Source organism: Astyanax mexicanus, chromosome 22 (assembly GCF_023375975.1).
Source record: "Astyanax mexicanus isolate ESR-SI-001 chromosome 22, AstMex3_surface, whole genome shotgun sequence".
Classification (NCBI taxonomy): Eukaryota; Metazoa; Chordata; class Actinopteri; order Characiformes; family Acestrorhamphidae; genus Astyanax; species Astyanax mexicanus.
Window position 1 is genome coordinate 28222893 of NC_064429.1, and position 24729 is coordinate 28247621.

Sequence of the window (24729 nt, forward strand, 5' to 3'; positions counted from 1 at the left end):
ACAAAATGTTACTGTCATAATGCCAGTCATGTGCAGGTACTCATTAAAAGACACTGGCTATGTTCCAATTGCGTACTGCACACTAATACTGCCAGGTGTATTTACTTATATTAAAAATGTGGGTTTGGAAGGTTATACTCTACTTTGAGGCTTTTAACTATACTACACTAGGGGTGAGAATGACAGGGCATCTCCCAATACAATACTGGGAATAAAGGATTATCGGTGTCAGTTTCACAGAATTTTACAACCAGTATTCTTCAGCTCAGGTTTAGCCTATTCATTTGATTATAGCGCCACCATGTGGAGTAATGAAGCAGTAACTTTAGTAAATCTAATAAGGGAGCAAGTCTTAGGGAATTTAGAGCGCTTATGTTTCAATAACTGTATTGATATTTGATGCCACATATCGATAAATTATAGGATTTAAGCCAATCGATATATCAAGATACTGATATATTGCCCCACCCCTATAATTACAGTGTATGTCATAGTCAAAAACGTGCTAGTATTAGTAATTAGTATGCAATGGGGGTCTCACCCACAGATTGGCTGTATGTCATTCATTCATATTATACTAAACTCTAAAGTACATTGCATCCAGTCACAATCTCACAAAAGCATGTGGTGTCAATTCCAATATCCTGCGATGACATTGGTTTGGTTCATGTTTTTTCCTACTTTTTTTAGGTACAAGTTTCCTCTGGATTCTCAAGCTTCAGTGGAGTGGTGGCCATCTGAGTCTGACTGCTCTGAGAGCTCATGCAGGACTTATCTTAACATTTTAAATGAATTTGAATTTGATTTTTCTTTTACTGGATGTAGTGGTCGTTAGAGAGCTTCGCTCTACTGAAAAACAGACAGACAGACTACTATATTAATACTGCTTCTTTTTTTTGGCGAGGGGGGGTGTTATGTTTATTTTATGTATATTTTTCTCTCAACAGGTGGCTGGTTAAGTGTGCATAGGATAAATGTAGTACGCACCTGAAATTGTAGTTTACATGAAATCACACACAATAAAAACGAGAAGTTCTGCTTCATTTGTCTTCCTTTGATCATCTTCATGATCATCTTGATCATCTTCGGAAACCTAATGGGATTACATTAGGTTCATGGTATTGAGGAGGGTGGGGGGTTAGTGAACACATGAACAGGATATAGGGATGATTTGCGAATTAAAATAAACATAGTTGGCAAATAATATACTGATATAGATGGGTCTTTGTATTTTTGTGTTTAATCATTAATTTTTGTACCTGTCTATTTCATGTTGAATATATGCATTAAGCTATATAAATAATATACATTTAACATAATGTACAGTATGAGTCAAAACTTTGGACACACCTCTTCTCATTCATTGTTTTTTTTTCAATTTCTTTATGTACTTATATTAATTACATAGTAAACAGTATAAAAGTGTTTGTCATCCACAACCCCCTGACCTAAACCTGATGAACTGAGATGGGCATTTGAGGTGATTTGGGATGAGCTGGAGCTTCACAGCGTGAAGGAAAAGCAGCAACTATTGTTCAGCACCTCCAGGAAGTCCTTCAAGACACTAAGAAAACTATTCCAGGTGACTCTCCCTCATGAAGACACTGAGATTAAAATACAAAGAGTGTGCAGATCTGTCCTCAAAGATAAATGTGATACTAAGAAGAATCTAAAATATAAAACATACTGGTTTGTTTAACACTTTTATTTACTAAATAATTCTAAATATGTTCCTGTATAGCTTTAATTTTAAACTCATAAAAAGAAAGAAAACACTTTGAATGGGAAGAGGTGGGTTCAAACTTTTGACCAGCACTGTTTGTTTTTGCATTAGGGGTTCATTTTACCCAAAATTTGGTAATACATTAATTTAATTAATACATTAATACGTATTTAACTAGGTAAGCTAAAATAAATGGTAAAAGAATTAGAAAAACAATGTAGTGAACAATGTAAGATTCAATTAGGAGAAAATAAAATAATTCAAAATAGAAGGATAAGTGGACAGGCTAAATAGTTAGAATATAAAAATATAAATACAAATAAAAAAATAGAAGACTAGACATTAAGTAGCTACAACTACACAAAGACTATAAAACGGTAAATAATGAAAATAAAATAAAAAGTAAAACAGAAGATAAAATAAATAAAAGGACAAAATAAATGAAATAAAAAAGTAAACGGCCAAAAACTAAAACAGGGAATAAATAAATAAATACAAAGATCAAATTAATATAATAATAAAATAAAATAAATAAATAAATAGGGTAAAAGGTAAACCAGAAAAGTACATAAATAAAAGGACAAAAAAATAAAAACTCAACTAAAACAGTTACAAATTAAAAGTTTAATTTGAGCAACAATAAAAAAAATCTGAGAAGTTACTTGAGAGCTGAAAGAGCCGGATCTTTTTTAGTGAACCGAGACAAAAGAACCGACTCTTCCAAAAGAGTCGAAATGAGGGACCTTATGAACCTTTCGGCTCGTTATACTGACGGAGTCACGTGACAAAAACACAAGCGCGAACTATTTGATTTCGGACTATTTTAGTGAATCTGCAGTCATATAACATGCCTCCACAACTCAGTTAAGAATTTAACACGCCTTATTAATGCATATTCTGTATTTTCTCTCTTACGCTTTACAAGAATGGCGAGGTTTTGTTATGATATAGTCGCTCCGCTACAGTTAGCGAGCGTAGCTAATGCTAGCTAATGCCTGCTAATGCTATTGTATCCCAGTCACCATGGGAACCAGCGTCCGAACGTTAGCAATGCAGCGGCACCTGCAAGCTAGCTAACCAAGCTAGCGTTAACGTGATATTTAGCTAGGTTAACTAGCAAATGAGGACAAAACACTGAACGTTGGTAAGTACGTTATATATGTATATGTAGCTAGCTAGTATAATCGTTAGCTAATCAGCTAGTTCAGAATGGCAGCCGTTTGGTCACTGGCATGCATTGGTAACACACAGTTAGCTACTTAGCTAGCTAACTAACTAGCTGACTCAGCGACCAGCTTATTAACAAGCTAGCTAACTAAAGGCTGTGGCTAGCCAAACTCCAGGCTAATGGTCTATCCAAACAGTTAACCCAGCTGGATAATGTTTAATTATATATCACAGCTGAGACTATTATCTAGCTAGGTAGATAACTATGCAAGTATAAACTAGCTAGGGTAAAAGCTAGTAAAAGAAATATCAAATTTATTTAAAACTCTGAGAAAAGTACTGCTGTAGGTTAGACGGTTAACTATGATGGTAGCTAGCTGGCTAACTTTGCTGCCAGTTTGTTAGTTAGATAACTAGCTACCTAACTATTATTAATAGAATTAAAACTCTTATTTGAGTTAACTGGTTTCTCAAGATGTGTAAATAGATAGATAGGAGACCCTAAAATTACAAAAAATATCACAGTATTTCAGGGTATTTTTGTGATAACAATATTTATGGCGATATGACAAAACATTTCATAAAAAATAGGAAATACTAAATAAAACATTAAAGGTGTATCTAGTATTTTTTTAAAAAGATCTCAAAAGAATTGTCTATTTCTTAAACAGTAAGTTAACTTACCAAGACCCCGATTTTGCATAAATTAATAATAGTGTAACAAATAAAAATATAACAAAATTTCAAAAGCAATGTAACAAGTTCAACATAGAAACTGCAAGTAAACAATTAAATAAATACAGTAAACAGCAAAATATACAAAATAGATCTGCTTTCAAGAATATGGCGATATCACAATATGAAGATTTTTTGTGTCAGAATTTTGGGCGTTCTTATTTCCTACCGTTCGATATGGCACATCCCTCTTAATAATATTTAGCAGAACTTCAATTTAATAACATAAGTTCTTTCAACTTCTTTCAACTTCAATTTCTTTCATTTTAAAAAGAATGTTTTATGCCAAACATAGACTAACTATATTGGCAAACGTATCCACTTGTCTGAATTGTTTTTTTGTGATTAAAGCTTGGATGGAGTTGCTTGGCTATGTAAACCCATTCCTTGAGCTCTCTACTCTCTACTGTTCTTGAGCTATGTTTGGAGGTCTGCAGTGATTCTACAGTGACTGCAGAATCACTTAGTTGCTTTTGTTCCCAGTCGCTTCCACATTGTTATTATATCACAAATAATATTTGCAGTTTGATGCTTTAGAAGGTCTGTGAATTGCTTTCACAACTTTTACTCTCTTTCAGCCCTTTAAAATGAAACGAGCAAGCGAGTCCTATAGACCTATGGAGAGACAGAGGGCCTCCAGACAAGTGTTAAGGGCAGGTTCCCCTGCACTGGGAAACCGCAGGAGATGTTTACCCTCGTCATACCCCAAGTCAGCAAGTCACTGGGATTTGACTATAGAGAGTGAAGATGTAGCAAAGGATGCTCTCAGTGATAATGGTAATGTAGTCAAGACTTTCACAGGAGTTTACCATGTCTGTCATTAACTTTTACACAGTCTGTCAATTTCTTTCGAGGTTTCTGAAATATGCTGAATGTTTCAAATATTTGTGCTGTATATACTCACTTGCATTTATTTGCAGATGAAAGAAAATGCGCTGGAACGAGATACATTACAGAAGACCTGATTAAGAAGCTAACTAAACAAGATAATTTATCCCTTGTGCAGTCATTGAACCTGTCCAGTACTCGTGGAGATAAATATATCAGGGTAAGACATTTTTACATACATACATACATACATACATACATGCACACCCACTGAGCATTTTTTAAGACCACTATGCTAATGCTCTCAAACATCCCTAAGGTATTCTACTAGATTCAGGTCCGATGACTAGGAATGTCATTCTACAAAGCTAAACTTATTGTCATGTCAATGAAACCAGTTTTACATTGTTACCCCCCCATTACACCACCTCCCCCAGGATTGACTGTTGACACTGGGTAGGTTGGTTCCTACCATTTAACAGAAAAGGGCTATGCTTTTCCAGTTTTAGCTTTGCAGTGTTAAGGAGCCTGTGCCCATTGCAGTCTGTTTTATTTATTAAATGCTGAATGGGGTCTTTGCTGAGTTTATATGTAATATATGTTAAGCTCAAAATAACTACTTGATTGGTAATGTGGTATTTTTTTTTTTGTTGTCTTTTTGTAGTACATTGAGAATTTGGACAAATGTGATCGTCTTCAGGTCCTCAACCTCAGTTACAACAGCATTGAAAAAATTGAGAAACTTGAGAAGCTTCACAAGTTACGAGAGCTGTATTTTTCAAATAATCAGATACGGTAAGTGTTTATAGAATTATCCCTTATTTCTTTGTTCAAATGTAGAGCAAATAAACTTATTGTTTTTACCTTATAGAAAAATTGAAGGCCTTGAGCACATGGCATGCCTTCAGATCCTGAATCTGTCAAGTAATAGCATTGAACAAATTCCTCTTTGGCTGGCAAAGAAGCTCAGATCACTGAAGTCACTGAATCTACAGAACAACAGGATATTTTCGGTTAGTCCCGTTTTTATTGTAAGTTTGTGAAAGCCTGCATATGATTATACATCATTTACATTCCCACGTGTTTCACTTCTGTTGTCTTTAGCTTCATGAGCTGTCCAAACTGAAGCTCCTTAAAAACCTAACCGAGCTGATGTTAGCAGACAACCCTGTATCTGAACTGGCACACTACCGCCTCTTCTTAATCTTTCATCTGAGATCACTAGAGCTGCTGGATGGAGAGCAAATTAGCCAGCATGAGAGGGAGCAAGCTCACCAGCGCTTTTACACTGGTACCTAGTTACAACTTAATTTTCTTCGATTATTAGCTTCTAATTAATTCTTGAATTCTTGATTGACTGATGTAAGATGCTTTTCTGGTTTGCAGAAGAATTAGAGCGTCTGGAGCAAGAGCTGGAGAAAAGAGGGGCAGAGATGGAGCAGCTTCAGAGGGAGAAAACATCAGCTCTGGAGGAACTGGAACAGCAGGAGAAGCTTCAGAAGAGCCTGTGGGAGCAGAGTGAGGAGCAACAGCAGCATCAGGAGGAGCTGGAGAGGGAGCTGGACACTAAGTCTAAACTGGTGGGACAGGAAGCTCCTTTCTTTATTTTGAATGTGCTGAAAGCAATATTAAAGATTGTGCTATGAAAAAAGAATGCTTATGCTCTTCTTATTTTTTTCTGTTAGTTTGGCACAATTTGTGTTGCTTTGGCACAATGGACAGGCTTTATGAAAAATAGACTTTGTGTTAAAAAAATGTATTTTAATAAGACAGCTCTGTGTCAGTGTCTCAGCTCTACGTTAAGGAATTCTTCAGCATTTTTCAGAGACATTTCAATTATTAGTCCCACAACAAATGCCATAGATGAATAATGTAATTGATTATTTGGATTACTATTCACTCAGTTACTCAATAACTAGAAAATATTAGCTCATAAATTTAATTGAAAAAACAGCTAGGTTTGCACACTAACAGTGAAGACAAATAATTCCTTGTTTAATTAATGTTTCATTAATATAAAACACTATAAAAGTCGTATATTCTTTTTACTGTTTTTTTGTGAAGCTGCTTTACATTAGTGCTATATGAATACATTTGGTTTAAAATATCAAATTAAGTATGTCCAACAAAATGTAAGAAAACTAAATCAATTTACATAGTTGACACATTCTGCTTTATTATAATATTAGTGACTTTTAATTTGATACTATTAATAAGTTTGTATTAGTGACTAGTAATTCTGTTTGGCATGCAGCTGTTGCCTTTTAGTCATAGCACACCCTAATTATAATGATATAAAATGACAGTCTAATATTGGCTTCTATTATTTAAGTTAACTGACCGAACAATAAAGATGCGACCAACTAACAGACTTACAAATATGATGAACAGTGCTGGAGTATTCCTTTAACACCTGCTTGCTTGCTATTCTCTTTTTCCATTTCTTTCTTTTGAACTTTAACCAATATTCTCTCTGATTTATTTCCTCTTAGTACTGTCCAGGCCTGTTATGATAATTACGTTATCAACTTATTGTACAATATACTGACACAACCGTCACTTTTACAAAAATATTTTTTTTGTCCATTAACATTAATTGACTGATGTAATAGTTTAGTTATTCATGCAGTGCCTGAATGTTTTTAATAGTTTTGAGTATAGATGCATTAATACTGATACTGGTATTGGGTGTCTGCCCGATGCCATGCTCAATTACTTGTACTGATAATTGCAAACAAGGCTCAGATAACATACATTTATATACTGTGACTATGACACAACAAATCTCAAAATTAAAAAATTAACTGCTAAATTGCACTTTGTACTGATCTTTGAACTATTATATAAATCTCCTGATTGCTTATTTGTAACTTAATTCTAAGTTGGTGTCGGTATCTGTATCATCAATACAAAAATACTCATTCTTGTAAACATTTGAAAACAAAAAGTTTCCAAAAAAACGTACAAATTATGTACAGTAGCTAAATCTGAAGGAGGTCTTAACGTGATTCTTTACTGTAGTACTGCTGTAGATCATGCTTTCACCGCTGATTCTTTTCTGTGCAAATTTCTGCTTTTCTCTGTGCAGACACTTTTCACACAGTGTAGTTTCTTTTTCTATCAACTGTCTGCATGTCTGTTCATGGCTCTTCTGTGTGCATGACTTCTCGTCTGCTTCTTTTCTTTTTCCTTGCTGCTTTACTCTCAGCCTCCACTTCCTGCTCTACTGCTGGACTCTTTCTGCCAGGTATTCAGTTGTATCCAGTTTGTTGCTGTTAGCCCTTGTGGAGTAGTGCACAGTGTCCTTGTGAAGTGTAACGTACATGACTTTCTCCTGTGCTTCCAGGTACTTGCTATAAGCAACAGGTCGATGGTATGGCACTGCCATAATCATAAGCATGCTCAAGTAGTGCCTGCATGCATACATCAAGAATGGAATATATATTATATATATTATATATTATTATTTATACTTATATATTTATATATAATATTAGTATATACAAACTGTGTTTGTTTGAATCTGATTTTTAATGGAACCTGTTTGCAGTGGCGTGCGTATGTATACACTATTGGTGGGTTTTCTGAACAAGAATTAAGCCTAATCTTAGACTATATATATTTTTTTTCAGCGGAAACTTTCCATTTAAAATTCCATGTAGTCCAAGACTTGGCTTAATGCTTGTCTGGGAACCTGCCCCTATATGTTCAAATGTGTGTGGACACCACTTCTAATGATTAAAATGAAAATGCAAATTTAGTATTTTTACAGATAAATATTGCCAATAGAATAGGGCACCCTGGAGCAGATAGACATATCTATAAAAAAAGCCCCCCCCTTCCCTGCATTGAGCTGTGGAGCAGGCAGAGATTTTTAATAGATTATTAAAAGGAGGTGTCCTAATACTTTTGGCCATATAGTGTATACATAGAAAATAAAAACTTGTATCTCCAATTTTGCTTTTTCCCCCACTTGAGTCTAAAAGTTGTTTGTTATATTGTGTCATTTACTCCCATTGAAACATAAGAAGGTTTCTTTTTGTTTGTTTGTTGTCCTATATTGTACATATGCACTTTTGGAGATATGAGCATTTTTCGTTTTTTTAAAGCACAGTATAAAAGGTTTTGCTTATATGCAATCTGGTGTGCAAGTTCATTAGAGTCTATTGCAGAATATTACAGCTTTTAACTTGAAATATTTAATGGTTTCCTTCTCTAGCTTAAGCAGAAGACCACCGAGCTGACCCGGGCGTGTCAGAAGCAGTACGAGCTGGAGCAAGAGTTGGCCTTTCATAAGATAGATGCCAAGTTTGAGCCACTTCCATTTTATCCAAGTCATGTAAGCTTTATCAATATCTTCTAAACTGGTTTGAATTATTATTTAAAGAGTATAATTATTATTTGTAGAGTATCTTGTTTCATAATGTATTCAATTTGTTCAGGATTTGGAGGAGGAGCCTGTGCCAAATGAGAGTCCCTACATTGGAAAGGCCTTTCACAAGAGGAGCATGCTCTCACAAGATGCCATAGACACAGGGGGCAGATGCTTGACCACAGGAGGTTTCACACAAGCAGACAGCCCAGATCAAGATATGTACAGACATGCCCTGGAGAAAGGTACTGGCCCTAAGCTTAAAGGCTTACTTATTCGACTTCAGAATGGATCATACTTTATATCATTATTGTGACTTACAATAGATTATCAAGTCCTGAGTGATATACAGCATGTCTTAAAAGTAAGAAAACACTTATTTTAATAAAATGAAATGGTTTAAAAGACAGATCATTATCCAATTGTAGTTGCTTAAACATTCTAAACTGTTTTTGCAGCTGAAGAGCAGCTACAGCAGTTGCATAAGGAGATAGAGCGCACAGAGCAACAAATCGTACGTGCCAGTGAAGAGCTACGCCAACTAGAAGAGGCAGCATCTCAGAAAAAGGTGAAAACATTGTTAGAATGAATGTAGTAATGTAATAAAAAGTCCATATACTGAAAATTATTCTAAAATATATATTTTTTTGTAGTCCAAGACTCAAACAAAAATTTCAATACTTGTTTTGAAATCTGACAGATTTCGGAGGCAGAAAAGGAGAATTTGAGGCAGCAGCTGCGAGGGAAGATACAGAGGCTGGGTGAGCTGCGGCAGGAGGCCGAGGTCTTGGAGAAGCAGCTGGACAGGCAAGGTGCTGAGCTGGGCCAGACTCAGGGGGAGCAGGAACAGCTGCAGGGCTTACTGCACACCCTGGAACCAGAAGACCCCAGACATGTCAGTACCACTAATGTCTCTACATGTGTTGTGCATGTTGCCTCTCATTAACTTTTTATTTATTTTTATTTTTTTGCAATGTCAATGAGAAGTTAAGCCATTGAGAAAATACAGCCCTGAACTGCTTTGGAGGAATTAATAGTAGTGTAGTGTAGTTTAGACCTGGCAGACTTGGCAGCCTTTTTTACTTTAATGCTTTAATGCAGTGTTTCTCAACCAGGGTGCCGCGGCACCCTGGGGTGCCGTCTGGCTTCATCGGGGGTGCCGTCAAAATATTGCGCATCACCTGCATATTTCCTTTCCAGAGTCAGCGCGTGTCGGGGTGTGTCCCAATTCACAGGCAGCATACTCTGGAGGATGCGACCCACAGAGATAGGCGCTGTATTACTGCGCAGCTGTGACGCAATCTGTCTTCGAATACAGCCTCCGAAGGATGCGGCCCCTAAATTGGGACACACTGTAAAGTTTTTCCCCCACGCGATGCACTGCGAGAGTAGTGTGAAGCGCTCAAGCTCGCATGAAACGTTTTTTTTTTAAAAGAAGACTGCAGGTTCAGATAACTCTGAATCGGAGCCATTAACTTCTTCATCCAGTGGTAGTTCAGCAGTGAGTGTAGCAGAGTATTTCACTCGTTTGAAAAGTCTGCAGGTTTCGTGCTAATTGTAAATAACCCCCCACCCCCCCTTCTCACCTGAAATAAAATATTCCGCCAGCAAATCTCCTCGTTCTCACCTGAAGTATTGCGCCAGCAACACCCCCACCGCCCCCCATTTGTAAACTGGGGTGCCTTGAGATTTTGCATACTTTTAAAGGGTGTCGTGATAGAAAAAAGGTTGGGAAACGCTGCTTTAATGAGCCTAAATTTTAGCATAAATAAAAATTCATCTACATTCTGAACTCAAAGGTAGCGACTTTGTGTTAGATTGTTTGCTACTGAATGTGTTTGCTACTATTTTGCCTCCTTGCTATTATCCAGCTACATTCATCTAGCTATTTTATTTTAACCAGTGGTTTTGTAGGTTACTGATCTCCACGACAAAAAGTTTTAATTCTGGTTGCAGGTCGAACTATATTTGTTTTGTTTTTTTTATTGCTGAACATTTGCTCTGCAGTAATCCTGTATTTCCTGTAGTAGTTGTCCTTTGTTTATTATTTCCTGAACAGATTGAACTTGAAACAAACATTGTATTAATTTGGAGTCACCAAAAAGAGCAAGCAGCCCTGCAGCCAGTAATAAAAAGCACTAATCTGTAATGTTGCCCTGGTTCCATACTGACAACAGAGCTAATGCATGGAAAACAACATGATTAGCATCCATCCCTGTGGAATACATGCTTGGTTACTTGCTTCCTAATGAGGGTGCTGTAAGCCTGAATAGGAACTTATGCTTGAGGTGCATGTCTCTTTAAGAAAAGGGGAAGGCCCTTTCTCGGGGGAATTTGGGTGGAGCCTGAAAAGTTCCTGACTCCCACTTAGCGGGGTATTGTCATAGCCCAGGCTCAGGCAGTGATTGGTGGGACTGAGAGTTTCCTGTGTTGATTCAAAGCGGGCGCTGGAGGGAAGGGGCAGGGGGGAGCACAGAGGACCAGTGTAGGCGCATGGAGGGGGGCTGAAGTCCAGAGGAGGGGGCTTGTCTGTGCTGTGGCTGGAGGAGCCTGCAGAGGAAAGCTTTGTGGGTAAAAATCTAAAAGTTTACAGGGAAAGGGACAGTTGCTGAGAGTCGCAGGAAATGCTACAGCTCAGCACACAACCTCCCAGTAGGCTCTCCTGGGGCGGTTCCAGTGGAGACTGGGATTTGTGGTGATGTGAATCACACAGCAGCTCTGTTTTTGTAAGTACCCCACTGGAGTGAGGAGCGAGGGAGGGGCGTATGGTTGGGTTCTTCCTCGCCTCGCATTCTTTTCTCATGATGTACACACACATCTGCATTTCATATTTCTGCTATAGATGCTACTATGCTTGTTTTTTGCATTAGTTATATATTGAAAATGTTCAGTGCTTGCATGCCTTATGTATCTTTTAGTTTATTAATAGTTTTTAAATAAGTTTGATGTTGGTTTTTAATAGATGTTGTAAGAGCTGACAAGTCCTAACATTTTAAGCTTGACATTTTAGACTTAAGCTAAGAAAAGTATGACAATGGCATCTTTTTTCAGCCATTATCTAAAGATTTAGTCGGCTGCTTGACAGTGAAGTGCTTGTTATCGGTCACTTTTAAAAATAGACTGCACCACGTACAATCATGTGATCATTGTACATTGTGCAGAATATAAAAATCATAATGATGCTGGTGTTTATGCAGTAGAAGTGTGACTGAGTGGAAGTAGCGGATGAGGAAGTTAAGGGGTTGGTGTAATCTCAAAACAAGCCAGAGAAAAAATAGAACTATGTGTTTTATGTCTGACTGGAGGAATCTGACTTATGTTTCTCCATTTTGCTGTTTTTACTTTTAAATCTGACAGTTGTTTTTACGCTGTGACAGTTTAACACTTTTTACACTGTTAGTTTATGATGAATGGACCAATAGAAATGCTCCCAAAATACTGAGTAAAATCTTTTTACATTACCTTCTGTGGAAAATTAAGTAGTCACTATTTGGAGATGTTTTTCTTTGGACAGATATGATATATTGGGGATGTTGCACAAAAAAAAAAAAAAAAAACAAGTTTTTTCTCCTGTAAATTGCCATTTTTGCATGACAGTTGTTTAAAACAAGACGTGGCCATGTTTTGCACTCGTTTGTACTTAGAACTTTGTCCTTTACCCAGTATTAAGAAGATCTACCCATTAACCATCAGTAATGTCCAATAACTAACCCCACAATACACTAGAAAGTCACAGTATATAGACACAAGTAGCGGAACACTTGCTGGTTCATTGTTTCTTTCAAAATCAAATGTATTGAAATAGAGTTTACCCTGCATTTGTTGGAGTAACTGTCTCTACTGTCTAGAAAAGTTTTTTATTCGATTTTGGCACATTCCTGTGAGAAATTAATTGCATTTACCAACAAGAGCATTAGTGAGGTCATTGTACAGGATGGAGCAGTTTCACCCCTAGCTTGACCTGCAGTTATGTTTGGTGCCATGTTAGGTTCATGTGTGTCTGCTCCGTAAAGTCCTATTATATTGTCAGTCATTTTCTACAAGGACTAATCAATTTGTGTTTGTGCAATTTCAGAGTGATGGTAGATGGAAAGAAACTGTTCTTGAATCTGGCATAGACACTCCTGTATTTTTTTTTCCCAAGATGGTAGAAGGTTAAACAGTCTTAGAGAATCAGCCTATGAGAAGAATATGATCAAAATGGATGATTTAAATTTCATTTAACCCCTTTCTTTCTCTTTTGCAGACTCATGTAAAGGCTCAATTGGCCAGTAAAAATCAGTTGCTGGCCATCATGAGCAGGAAGCACCGTGAGCTGGAGGGCCGGCTCGATGATATGCTCATGCGCATTACCAAGGAGACACAGGAAATCAAAGATTTGGAGCAGCAGCTTACAGAGGGTAAGGGGGCAGGAGTTTCATCATTATAAAAAAATGCCATGTTTAGGTCAAAATGTTGTAATGGGTTACAAGTATCTGCCCTAAAGACCTCATATTACATAAAATGATTCCATTCTGTAACAAATATATCAAAACTTCAACAATAGATTTACAAACAGTTGGATTTGTTTATTTGTTCCCCATTTCCAGGGCAGATAGCAGCTAACGAGGCCCTGAAACAGGATCTAGAGGGAATCGTCTCAGGACTACAGGACTACCTGAACGGGGTGAAGAATGAGGCCAGACAAGCTCAGTCTGCCTGCCTGCGCCTGCAGAGGGACAAAGATGCTCTAGAGCGTCAACTACAGGACAAAGACCAACAACTCAATCAACTGCAGCAAGAAGCTTTACAGATTAGTGAAAGCACTAAAGAGGTGATAAAATAGCTTTTTAATATATGTTAACTTACACTGGCTGTACATGGTTAGCTTTTACCAGTTTTACCTATAATGCAGTTAAAACTGCTTTCTGATACTGTAGTATCTGTAAATGTACAAGCGTCTGTTCTTATTATTACTCTCATTAATTACAGCAGAATTATGTATAATTCTTTACTTCTTTTCTTTGATAGGGAAAGTAGTACAGCTATAATTGTTACTCTTGGCTTGACTATATAACTCAAAACACACTGCTTCTTTCACTTCATATGACAGTTCTGTATAGCTTACAAGATGCATGTGAAAAGTGTGTCCTTTAGTGGCATCTTTATGTGGTAATTCAAATTTCTGACTATAGGGGCAGCCTAAAAATGCTACTTTAAAAAATCGTTTTGGCTGCAATATTAGAACTTAAACAGAAATGTGTGGTAGAGAACAGTTACTGATACAGGACTTTGTGTTGATTTGTGCAGGAGTTACTGCAGCACCAGGATGAGCTGGAGGATCTAAGGAGGGAGAATGTGGAGCTGAGGCAAACTCAGAGCCAGGTCAGCACCTACAAAGCCAAATTGGAGGCTCAGGTTCAGGAAAGAGACACTGAGGCCGACCAGCTGAAGAAAGAGTTGGGACGGCTGCAGCGGCTTAGTGAGGTACATACAGTAGCCGTTCGTGTCTAGTTGGGCCTCATTATTGCTGTTGTTTAAGGCACAAATGTGGCTCCGAGTGGTCCAGCGGGCTAAGCACTGCCACTATGATCAGGAGATCAGGGGTCGAATCCTGTTTATGTAGCTTGCCATTGGCTACCGGAGCCCTGAGAGAGCACAGTTGGCCTTGCTCTCTGGGTGTGTAGATTGTGTGCTCTCCCTACATCACTCCAAAGGGAGATGTCGATCAGCACAAGGCGTCTGTGAGCTGGTGTATCTGAACCGAGTTCTTTCCTTCGAGTGCGCTATGATGCTTCTCTGCAATACTGCATCAGCAGCAGTTCGAAAAGAGGCACAAATATTAGTGTTGTAATGTAATATAATGTTTATATCATGTATTATAATGTTATAGTGTGAACATTGTAATGTAACCTCATGCATATGTAATTAATTATGTTGCTAGCTATGTAATTATGTTATAAACAGTTAGAACTCTAGACTCACAACCTGGTTTACCTGGAACTTATATATATATATATACTTTTCCATTACTTGTAGCAAAAGCACTCAGCACTGCAGGCAGAGCTGCAGAAAGAACGACAGGCTAAAGAAAACGCGATATCTCAGCTGGAGCTGGCCACAGAAAGAGAGTTTGAGAGCAACCAGCTCCTACACCAGCTCTCCTCGCTGCAGGTGTGTTCAGAGCAGATGTAACATTTTTAAAAATGCCCTCTTATCTATATTTGCTGTTGCCATGATCATCTGAGCAGAAATAATGTAGCCTGCAATTAATGTAGTCTCTGTGTAAACTGACGATGTTTGCTTTTCTGCTGATATGTCATTGTGGTGCTACAGAGGGAGAAAGGTGATCTGCTGGAGAAGGTCAATGTCCTGCAGAGGGACTTGCTACAGGTTAAGAAGGAGCTGCTGTGCCCTAAACAAGTAGCCCAAAGAGTGGAAGAGCTGAAGAGAAACATAGCCAAAGGACAACAAAGGTATGGCAGCTTGGTAGAGTAAAATTGTACAATATATGTATATGTTAGTGATGTCAACTAGGGGTGGGCAGTATTATGTCGTATACAATATATCGTGACACAGAAATATCATGATATTAAAAATCCATATTGTGATAATAGGGCTGTTCTGTCTTAAAAGTAGTCTATTATTTACTGTGAAGCTTTAGGTTTATTTATTGTATAATTGTTGTAGTTTGCAGTTTATATGCATGCACTAAATATTCTGCATTATTATTTGCTGCATTATATTATTTTATGCTATATTATTTATTTTGCCACATTATGATTATTCTGTTATACTATTATACTATATTCCTGAAATTATTACATTATTTTAGTTTTCCTATATCGCCAAGTATATCGTTATCGCAAAAACACCCTTAAATATCGTGATATTATTTTAGAGCCATATCGCCCACCCCTAATATCAACTGATTTAAAAAAAAATCTAATTATAAACAATAATATTTTGTGATTAATCACACATTTATTTTTATGATTGAAGATTTTAGCAATTGATTAATTTACTTATATTTAAATATTTTTGTTAAATTGGCAAAATGAGATTATATTTTATATGATGGAGCTAAGCGTCTTTTAAGTCAACAATCATAAGGCAAGACAAAAATACAATAAAATAGTGAAATAGTGTTGATTAATAAAAAACATTTGTATACAGTATATAAGTCTAATAAATATATGCATTATTACTTCTTAATTGATATTGTATAAGTAATAAAAAAAGCCTAAAAATTGATAGGTTTTGCGTACAAGTTCATTTTAGTTTTACGTAATTACTATTGAGTAAAAACTATTATAAACAACTATAATCAATTCTGATATTCCAAAATGAATATGATAGTATACAGTCCCTGACAAAAGTTCTGTCGCTTACCCATGTTGTGGAAACAAAAGCTTATAACCTGACTTTAAGTTCATCTATTGGTTTTAGGAATGACTTATATGAAAGCTGAAACCCTCCCAAATGAGGTTTAATTTATGAAAATAATTTTGCTTCACTGCAGAAATATTGATCATTTAATAAAGACAGAAAGGTCAGAATTTTGCAGGACAAAAGTTCTGTCACTTGTCATATAATGCACCCAATCCTAGTTTACAGCCTCACCTGTGCTCACTAATTGATTGGTTAATTAGTGGGTGTGTATAAAAAGAACCCCAGCACCCCAGATCTTCACTTGAACTGCAACTTGACCTCTGACAACATGCCAAAAATCCACCCTGCGACCAAAGACTTGATTATCAAGAGGCTGAAGACCAGATCCACTGCAGAGGTGGCTGGCACCTTTAATGTGTCTCAGCGTCAAGTACAAATAATTAAAAAAAGATTTGAAGAGACAGGAGATGTTTTTGACAAGCCCAGGTCCGGAAGACCCCGCAAGACAACTGCTCAGGAGGAACGTTTGTTGGTTAGAAAATCCAAAGCCAGACCCTCTTCCACTGCAGCAGAGCTCCACCAGGCCTGGTCATCTCAAGTCCTTGTGTCAACTAGAACAGTCTGTAGGATTCTGTCTCGAAATGGCCTCCATGGTCGAATCAGTGCCCAGAAGCCAGCACTAAACAAAAAGCAATTAAAAAAACGTATGGCATTTGCCAAGGCCCACAGCCTGCTAAAGGGATTGACACTGGAAAAGTGGCAGAAGGTGGATTTCTCAGATGAATCCTCAGTGGAATTACACCACAGCCGCCGCAAATACTGCAGGAGACCTACTGGAGCCCGTATGGATCCAAGATTCACCCAGAAAACAGTTAAGTTTGGTGGTGGAAAGATCATGGTCTGGGGTTACATTCAGTATGGGGGTGTGCGAAACATTTGCAAGGTGGAAGGCAATATCAATAGCCTAAAATATCAAGAAGTATTAGCTACCTCTTACATTCCCAGTCATAAAAGGGGTCACATTTTGCAGCAGGATGGTGCTCCATCTCACACATCCATCTCTACATCAAAGTTCCTCAAGACGAAGAAGATCAAGGTGCTCCAGGACTGGCCAGCCCAGTCACCAGACATGAACATCATTGAGCATGTTTGGGGTAAGATGAAAGAGAAAGCTTGGAAGACAAAACCAATGAACTCTGGGAGGCATGTAAGACTGCATTCTTTGCTATTCCTGATGACTTCATCAATAAATTGTATGAATCATTGTTGAACCGCATGGATGCAGTCCTTCAAGCTCATGGAAGTAACACAAAATATTAAATATGACTCTAATAGCACCATGACTTAATTTACCAATGTAATGAAACATATTTTTGTATTTGAAGTAAATTATTTGTTTGATTTTCACATTACTTTCTGTGGGCGACAAAACTTTTGTCTTGCCAAAATCTGACCTTTCTGTGTTCATTAAATGATCAATATTTCTGCAGTGAAGCAAAATTATTTTCGTAAATGAAACCTCATTTGGGAGGGTTTCAGCTTTCATATAATTCATTTCTAAAACCAATGGAAGAATTTAAAGTCAGGTTATAAGCTTTTGTTTCCACAACATGGGTAAGCGGCAGAACATTTGTCAGGGACTGTATGTAATTACCATTATGTGCAATTAACAGTTTGGTCAGCTGTGTAACTGATGGTTGGTTATTTCTGATTCTACCAGCAACAGGATGATTAGGAATGGAGATCTGCTGGGTGAGAGTTTGGCTGAACTGCAGGAGGAGCTGCATCGTACCATCTCTGCTGCTTTTAGAGACAGAGATGAGGCTCAGCGTGGTCAGGACAGATTGGCACAAGAAGTGAGTTCTCTCAGAGACAGGCTCAGGAACTACCAGCAGAAATACCAGAGTGCACGGGAAGAAGCTGAACAGGCGAGAGTGAGTCAACATTCTCTTGTACCTTCTTTTTTTTTTTAACTACCATCATGTTCTATGATTTTACCATTTTACATGGAAGCTAAAAAACTGTGGGTTATGCGTTTTGGGGCCTCCTGCTTTGGATGTGGGTGTGATTTCTGCCACTTGTCTGTACACATGGGCAATTGTAGCCAGATGCCACTGGTAACAGTCATTACCAGCCACTTTTGTTAGAAATTATTAATTAAATTGACAATGGTGATCAAACAAATATGACTGTGCATATGAACTATTTGTCACTTTCCACAGGCTAATTAATCCTGCACTTTTTATTCCCTCAACAGGCAGCAGAGAGGCGTAAGGAGGAGGATGAGGTCTTTCGGCTGAGAGAGGAGCTGCAGGAAGCACAGGAGCAGCAGTGTATGACGTTGCAGTGTCTGCAGGAGGCTGAGAGCGAGAGAGACCGACTCCTTATTGAGATGGAAGAGCAAGAAAAGCAGGTGTGTGTGAGAGAGTAAAAACATACAGCTCTGGAAAAAAAATAAGATCATAAGTTTCTTTGATTTTGCCAAATTGAAAACCTCTGGAATATAATCAAGAGGAAGATGGATGATCACAAGCCATCAAACCAAGCTGAACTGATTTAATTTTTGCGTGAGGAGTGGCATAAAGATATCTAAAAGCAGTGTGTAAGACTGGTGGAGAAGAACATGCCAAGATACATGAAAACTGTGATTAAAAAATAGGATTATTCCACCCAATATTGATTTCTGAACTCTTAAAACTTGAATATGAACTTGTTTTCATTGCATTATTTAAGGTGTGAAAGCTCTGCATCTTTTTTTGTTATTTCCTATTTTAAAAAATCAAATAAATGCTCTAAATGACAATATTTTTATTTGGAATTTGGGAGAAATGTCTGTAGTTTATAGAATAAAACAACAATGTTCATTTTGCTCAAACATATACCTATAAACAGCAAAATCAGAGAAACTGATTCAGAAACTGAAGTAGTCTCTTAATTTTGTTTTCCAGAGCTGTACACTCATTGAGCATGGACAATTTGTTAAAACAACCACAATGCTTATCTCAGTTCAAAGATGTGCCTCCTCTCAAAGTCTGTCAACTAGGCTAAATATCTTTGAGTGCATTATAGAGGCATGTCTCTTATAACAGCCACATCATGATGTCTCACCAGGAGGTACACTACCCAGAAGTGGCCTCTGAGAACCTTGTTGTTGCCGCAATCTGATGCAGTATTTTGTTTTGTCAATGAGTGTACAGTATATTTATATGTAGTTGATGATGTTTAATCTTTAGTCTGTATTATGTGTTTTGTGTGAGTAGATGAAGGATGATGAGACTCACACCAAGGATCAGCTGCAGTCTCTGGATTTGGAGTTACAGGAGCTCAGAAGATCCTTTACCACTGCAGATCAAATGGCTGCTCATCAACTGAATGTTGCCAAAGACCAGCTCCGCTCACTCCACAGCACTGTGCATAAAATCAGCCAAGAGAGAGCAGAGGTATGAACTGTCAAACAAGCTGAACTCCATTTCTATCTCATTAGATTTAATTTTAGGTTATTTTCTTTTAACATCATCTGACTAAGCTAAGGAGTCTACTGATGGTCTTTTTTTGTAGGATGCAGAAGAACTTAAGGAATCAAGAACCGAAGCTGCTAAAGCCATGCAAGATCTAACAAGGGCAGAGACGGAAATCCAGGTTTTGCAGAAGATGCTTCAGGACAGGGTAAATACGTCCAGGAAACGTATTTGAGTTAAACGTTTCCCCAAATATAATTTGAAATAACATATGTGAATCTACAGCATGTCCTGTCCTGTGCTTTGTTTTCAAGGCTCATGTAATGAATCTGGATGGTCCAAACATCCATCATTCCAGCATTCATCAAAAAGAGTTAGCCAGGCTGAATCGAGCTATAAAAAGACAACAGACTCAGACCAGACGACTCAGAGATCAGTTGGCCCAGGCCAAAGAAGGTCACAATTTTTTTTATATAGAACATCAGTAATTTTAATGTTTTATTGTTATATCTCTGTTTTATTAATAACTGTTGTCTTGCTTGGATAGATAAGAGTGGGAATTTGGAGGAGCTGCTGGAGGAGATAGATGCCCTCAGAGATACCCTGCTTCAGCAGAATGACTACTTGTCTAGTTTTATGGATGCACCCCGCAATAGAGGTCATTGGCATTATGTTCCACCATACCAAAATGTAAGTTCTGGACAGCCTGGTATACAAGTTGTATACATACATTTTTGGGGGGTTATACATGTGAAGGTTTAATTTACTTTGATATAGAGACATGGGACTAGTTTTGTGTCACATGACTTTTGCCCATGTCCAATGGAAACTAAAGAATGCTGCACTGAGCTGCATGGTATGCGTGTGGGACCTCCTGCATTGCATGTGGATGCGATTTCTTCCAGAGCCACTTTTTGGAAAGCTCTAATAATTTTAGCCAGATGTCACTGGTCATAATCATTACCACCCTCTCTACTGTGCACTGTGGGTGGTAATGGCTTCTAATGACATATTCACAGTACACACATGGCACTGGATTGAGAAATATTCAATACCAACACAACGGAAATTAAATCTGATACCCACTGCCAGGTCTCGCTCTGAATCCAATAATTCTGGCCTGTGTTCACCCTCACTCACAAGGTAACGCCTCAAAACAGATGTGGGTATTCCAAAGTCATCACCTGGGGTAGGGCTGTGTGATATGACCTAAAATTCATATCCCTAAAAAGAGTACTTCATATCCCGTTAATGATATATACACTACGCTTAGCAGTGGTTGCTGGATAAAACAAAAGCACACCATTCTGGATTAATCTGTACAAAGCTTTGTTGTGGCATGTCAGTATATATTTTTTTTAAATGTGTACATATCAAAAAAAAAAAAAAAATTCTACTGAAATGTCATTGCATAAATGATATGCTACTCTGTGTTTGCTTCACCAGCCGCCTAGTCTGGGCTCTCAAGGCACTTACGATTCCGGGCTAGGCTCTCAGAACCTCCCATCCTCTGACAGAGGCAGACATGCTACAGGAAAGCACCGCAAAGAGACAAGACGTCCTTCCAACACTGGATACTGGGTCTACTCCACTGGTCCACATGACCACCATACTCATGGAGGAAGAGGTGAAACAAGCAACATTTTAATATTTTATAGAAGTCCTTACATCTCTTTAATTTCATTGAAGTCCCTTGTGTCTTCCTACTCACTTTATGCTGCAATATTTAAGTCAGAAAACTATAGCTTGTACACCAATTTAAGGCACTTATCACTATATGTTCAAATGTTTGTGGACATCCTTTCTAATTGAATGCATTCAACTACTGACACAGATGTGCAGAAGTTCACATGTATCTTGTTTCCTCTCTGTAGAAAAGTGTTGACAATAGAATAGACACTCTTGTTGCTGAAAACCATAAAATCCTCATAGCAGTGTTTCAAAATCTAGTATAAAGCCTTTACTGGACATTAGATACAGTTACTCCAACAACAGGAGGATACACTCTTTTTAATATCATTTTTAATTTCAGAAGAAATAAAAAATGACCCTGTGTTCCAGTACTTTTGTCCATATGGTTTATTTTAAATACTACTGTATTAAAACTTCATACATTTTCATAATTGCTAATATTCTTTGCCTCTTAACCTGTTATAAACGTCTATGTCCCATCCCTCCAGATCCTCCATATGGAGTCAGTGATGGTGAGAGTGAAGAGGATGGTGTTCGAGGTCCTGGTTTTACTCCTCCCCCAGGCTCAGTCATTTACACTGTGCCACCAGATGGCAGCAGCCTCCCTCCAGGCATGGTCATCTACGCCCCCCCTCTACCTGGCCTGTCTGTCATCCCTGGTGCAGTATTCTATGGTCCTCCTCCTGATGGGACCAGGCTGGTGTACGGCCCTCCCCCTAGTGGACTGAACATTCCTTTGGTACCTAATGGGACTTTACACTGCAATGTGCCAGGGCATCAGGATTTGGTGAGACACATATTGATGAATAAATGAATGAAGTTACACTTTTATAGCACCACTTTCCAGACAATCAACAAAGCTTTACAAACTACACTTTATACATAAACTCTTAAACACTCAACCAACACATACACATACTTACACTGGGGAGGTGCTGCAGCCAACAACGCACATAGTACTCCACTCAGATAGGGACTTGAACCCAAGACCCCACCACTATGAGTAATGTGATGTGTCACTGCTTTGTTGTCCTGTAATATCATAATTCATTTGTTTATTTTTAAATTTTTGTTTTCCAGGAACGCTCTCTGAGAGTTGCGGAACATTCTTTACGGGAGCAGAGGTCAAGCAGAGTTGTACTTGAGCAGGATCTGCACACATTGGAGGAGCAGAGGTCAGATCTAGAACATGACCTTAAAGAGCTGCAGCGCTCTATGAGTCGACTGCAACGCCACAGGTTAGCGATCCCACCCACTTTTTAGCAAATATTTGCTTACACCTGCTCTCAGGCTGCTCTCAGACAACATATGTCTAACATCTGCCCATGTTTCAGCCTGCAGTGGCTCACTTGGGGTTTATAGCTGTAGATGTGATTTCCAGACACCACTAACATGTTTAAGCCAGATGTTCTTGGATGTATATAAGAAACTTTAACATACATGTTTTGGTCTGTTTCTGACTTCAGGATGCATTTACAGAGTTCTGTAAATCATACAGAGGAGGAGAGCATAATGGAGGAGGTGGAGGGCCTGGAGAAGACCTTGGTGAAACGCAAGACTGAACTCCGGCAGGCACAGCGCCAGCTGCTGGAGGCTGAGGCCGAATTAAAGGAGACTAGATCTAAGGTCCATTCAGCTTACTATACAACACTATACAACAATTACATATCATTGCTGCCACATGTCACAATGCACAATGTAGACAGAGAATACATTATAGAAAGCAGAAATTACATCTTTATTTAATGCAGGAGACCCCACACTCATATTCTCCAGGTGTGTCCAAGGCCCTTTTAGCATCCATGGCAAAAACCATGGGACTCTTTATTAGCTCCTGTCCAATGATATTTGTTATATCAGTGTAGTACCTTGACATATCATTTCGCACATGATTTTTACTTTTTTTTTTTTTTATTTAAATATGACTATTGTTCTTTACTTTGTGTTAAAATGTCATGATGAGTGGGCCAATAGAAATGGCTTTAAAAGGTTTCGAATAAAATCTTACATTGAAAGTTAAAAAGATTTATCAATTTAAGATAAAACTTTGCCATTTTGGAGTTACAAGGATTATGCAAGACTATAATGATGTACAATAGGGTACGAAATCTAAAAACACTAGTGAAAGTGCTTGTTTTACATTTTTAGTTTTTCATGCCAATTTCACTGTCATGCCAAAATTCATGGGACAAAACCTAGTTCTGTGTCTCAATGTGAGCTAAAGTACACTGAACTGGCCTGCAGGATATGCGTGTGTGAATATTGCTTTTTTTTTTTTGACATCACAGATTTCTAAAGTGATCTCATACTTTGAACTCCACTGTATGATATGGCATTTCTAGTGTTTATGCTTACTTTTAAAATATCAAGATACCTTGCTTTGATTTGATATTGTGGTACTATTTTTGGATTTATTTCTGTGTAGACTAAGGACACACTACAGAACTGCAGTAAAGCCAAAAGGCGGTTACGAGAGACAGAAGAAGACTTGGAGAACATTGAACGCCAGACTAAGGGCAGTGCCAAACACCTGGAAGAGACCAAACAGCAGCTCCGGTAAATCTCTAACCACTAATTTTCTTGTACTGTTAAGATTACACAATAAGATGTTCTTAAGACGTTCAATCTGTTATTGCAGGGAACTCCAGGATGAGATTAAGGACCTGCAGAAACGTAAGCAGGAGAAACAAAGCGCTCTACAACAGATTGAAAAAACAATTGAAGATCGTGATGCAGAGTTCCAAGAAATGAACAGAAAGCTGGATAAAGCGAGCAGAAAGTAAGGGGGCTTTCTCATATGAATAAATAGTTACAAGTCACCTAAGGATTGATGATATATTGGTAATGTCATATTATGCTGTATTTTAACATTTTGACAGTATGTAAAGATGGTGAAAAAACTGTTCTGTGTCTGTCTATTACACAGCCAAAATATTCCATTTATGTCCATTTATGTCTCTCGGGGATGATTTAAGATATATTTAGTTAGCTAGATCACAATCTGTGCTGTGACGAGTAGCCCACTAGCTAGCTAACATATCTAAGCCTTGGTGGATGAACACAACAGAACCAGTCAGTTTTGCAAGCCCCTTAAGCATCACTTTGTTCATTGTGACTGTTGCCTGTTTGATATCCAGGTTCAGTGAAGTGCAGGAAAAGCTGAGACAGACTCAGAGCATGGAAGCCCATCTCCTCCAGAACTGCAGAGAAACAGAGGTCCTTTTAAACCAGCGCAAGAAAGAATTGGAAACTATAAACATGCAGGTAACGTTTAGAGATTCTTAAATGAATATGTAGAAATGATTTTTTGTATTATAAAGAAATATGCATTTTTGCTTCCACTATGCTTAACATTTTGTTCATTTTTGGTGAGTACAGCATTT

At 37.9% G+C, this 24729-nt stretch overlaps 2 protein-coding genes across 4 annotated transcripts in view; both read left to right on the forward strand.

Annotated features, from left to right (window-relative positions):
• c5 (complement component 5) overlaps positions 1–1043 on the forward strand; it is a 40093-nt gene extending 39050 nt beyond the window's left edge. For all 3 annotated transcript variants that reach the window (XM_049470478.1, XM_007243862.4, XM_049470479.1), the window contains one exon: positions 691–1043. In XM_049470478.1, coding sequence (XP_049326435.1) covers positions 691–835 — 145 coding nt within the window. In that variant the 3' untranslated portion in view covers positions 836–1043. The remainder of the gene's footprint in view (positions 1–690) is intronic.
• A 1446-nt stretch (positions 1044–2489) lies between these two features.
• Positions 2490–24729, forward strand: part of cntrl (centriolin) — a 34926-nt gene continuing 12686 nt past the window's right edge. The window contains exons 1-30 of the mRNA XM_049470287.1: positions 2490–2867; positions 4204–4402; positions 4546–4673; positions 5118–5248; positions 5325–5466; positions 5558–5744; positions 5840–6033; positions 7662–7700; positions 8673–8792; positions 8896–9070; positions 9284–9393; positions 9526–9720; positions 13072–13225; positions 13415–13638; positions 14115–14291; positions 14844–14978; positions 15141–15280; positions 17917–18130; positions 18454–18609; positions 19457–19636; positions 19755–19862; positions 19969–20110; positions 20202–20344; positions 21101–21281; positions 21835–22133; positions 22427–22584; positions 22813–22972; positions 23772–23902; positions 23985–24125; positions 24484–24610. Coding sequence (XP_049326244.1) covers positions 4213–4402; positions 4546–4673; positions 5118–5248; positions 5325–5466; positions 5558–5744; positions 5840–6033; positions 7662–7700; positions 8673–8792; positions 8896–9070; positions 9284–9393; positions 9526–9720; positions 13072–13225; positions 13415–13638; positions 14115–14291; positions 14844–14978; positions 15141–15280; positions 17917–18130; positions 18454–18609; positions 19457–19636; positions 19755–19862; positions 19969–20110; positions 20202–20344; positions 21101–21281; positions 21835–22133; positions 22427–22584; positions 22813–22972; positions 23772–23902; positions 23985–24125; positions 24484–24610 — 4581 coding nt within the window. The 5' untranslated portion in view covers positions 2490–2867; positions 4204–4212. The remainder of the gene's footprint in view (positions 2868–4203; positions 4403–4545; positions 4674–5117; positions 5249–5324; positions 5467–5557; positions 5745–5839; positions 6034–7661; positions 7701–8672; positions 8793–8895; positions 9071–9283; positions 9394–9525; positions 9721–13071; positions 13226–13414; positions 13639–14114; positions 14292–14843; positions 14979–15140; positions 15281–17916; positions 18131–18453; positions 18610–19456; positions 19637–19754; positions 19863–19968; positions 20111–20201; positions 20345–21100; positions 21282–21834; positions 22134–22426; positions 22585–22812; positions 22973–23771; positions 23903–23984; positions 24126–24483; positions 24611–24729) is intronic.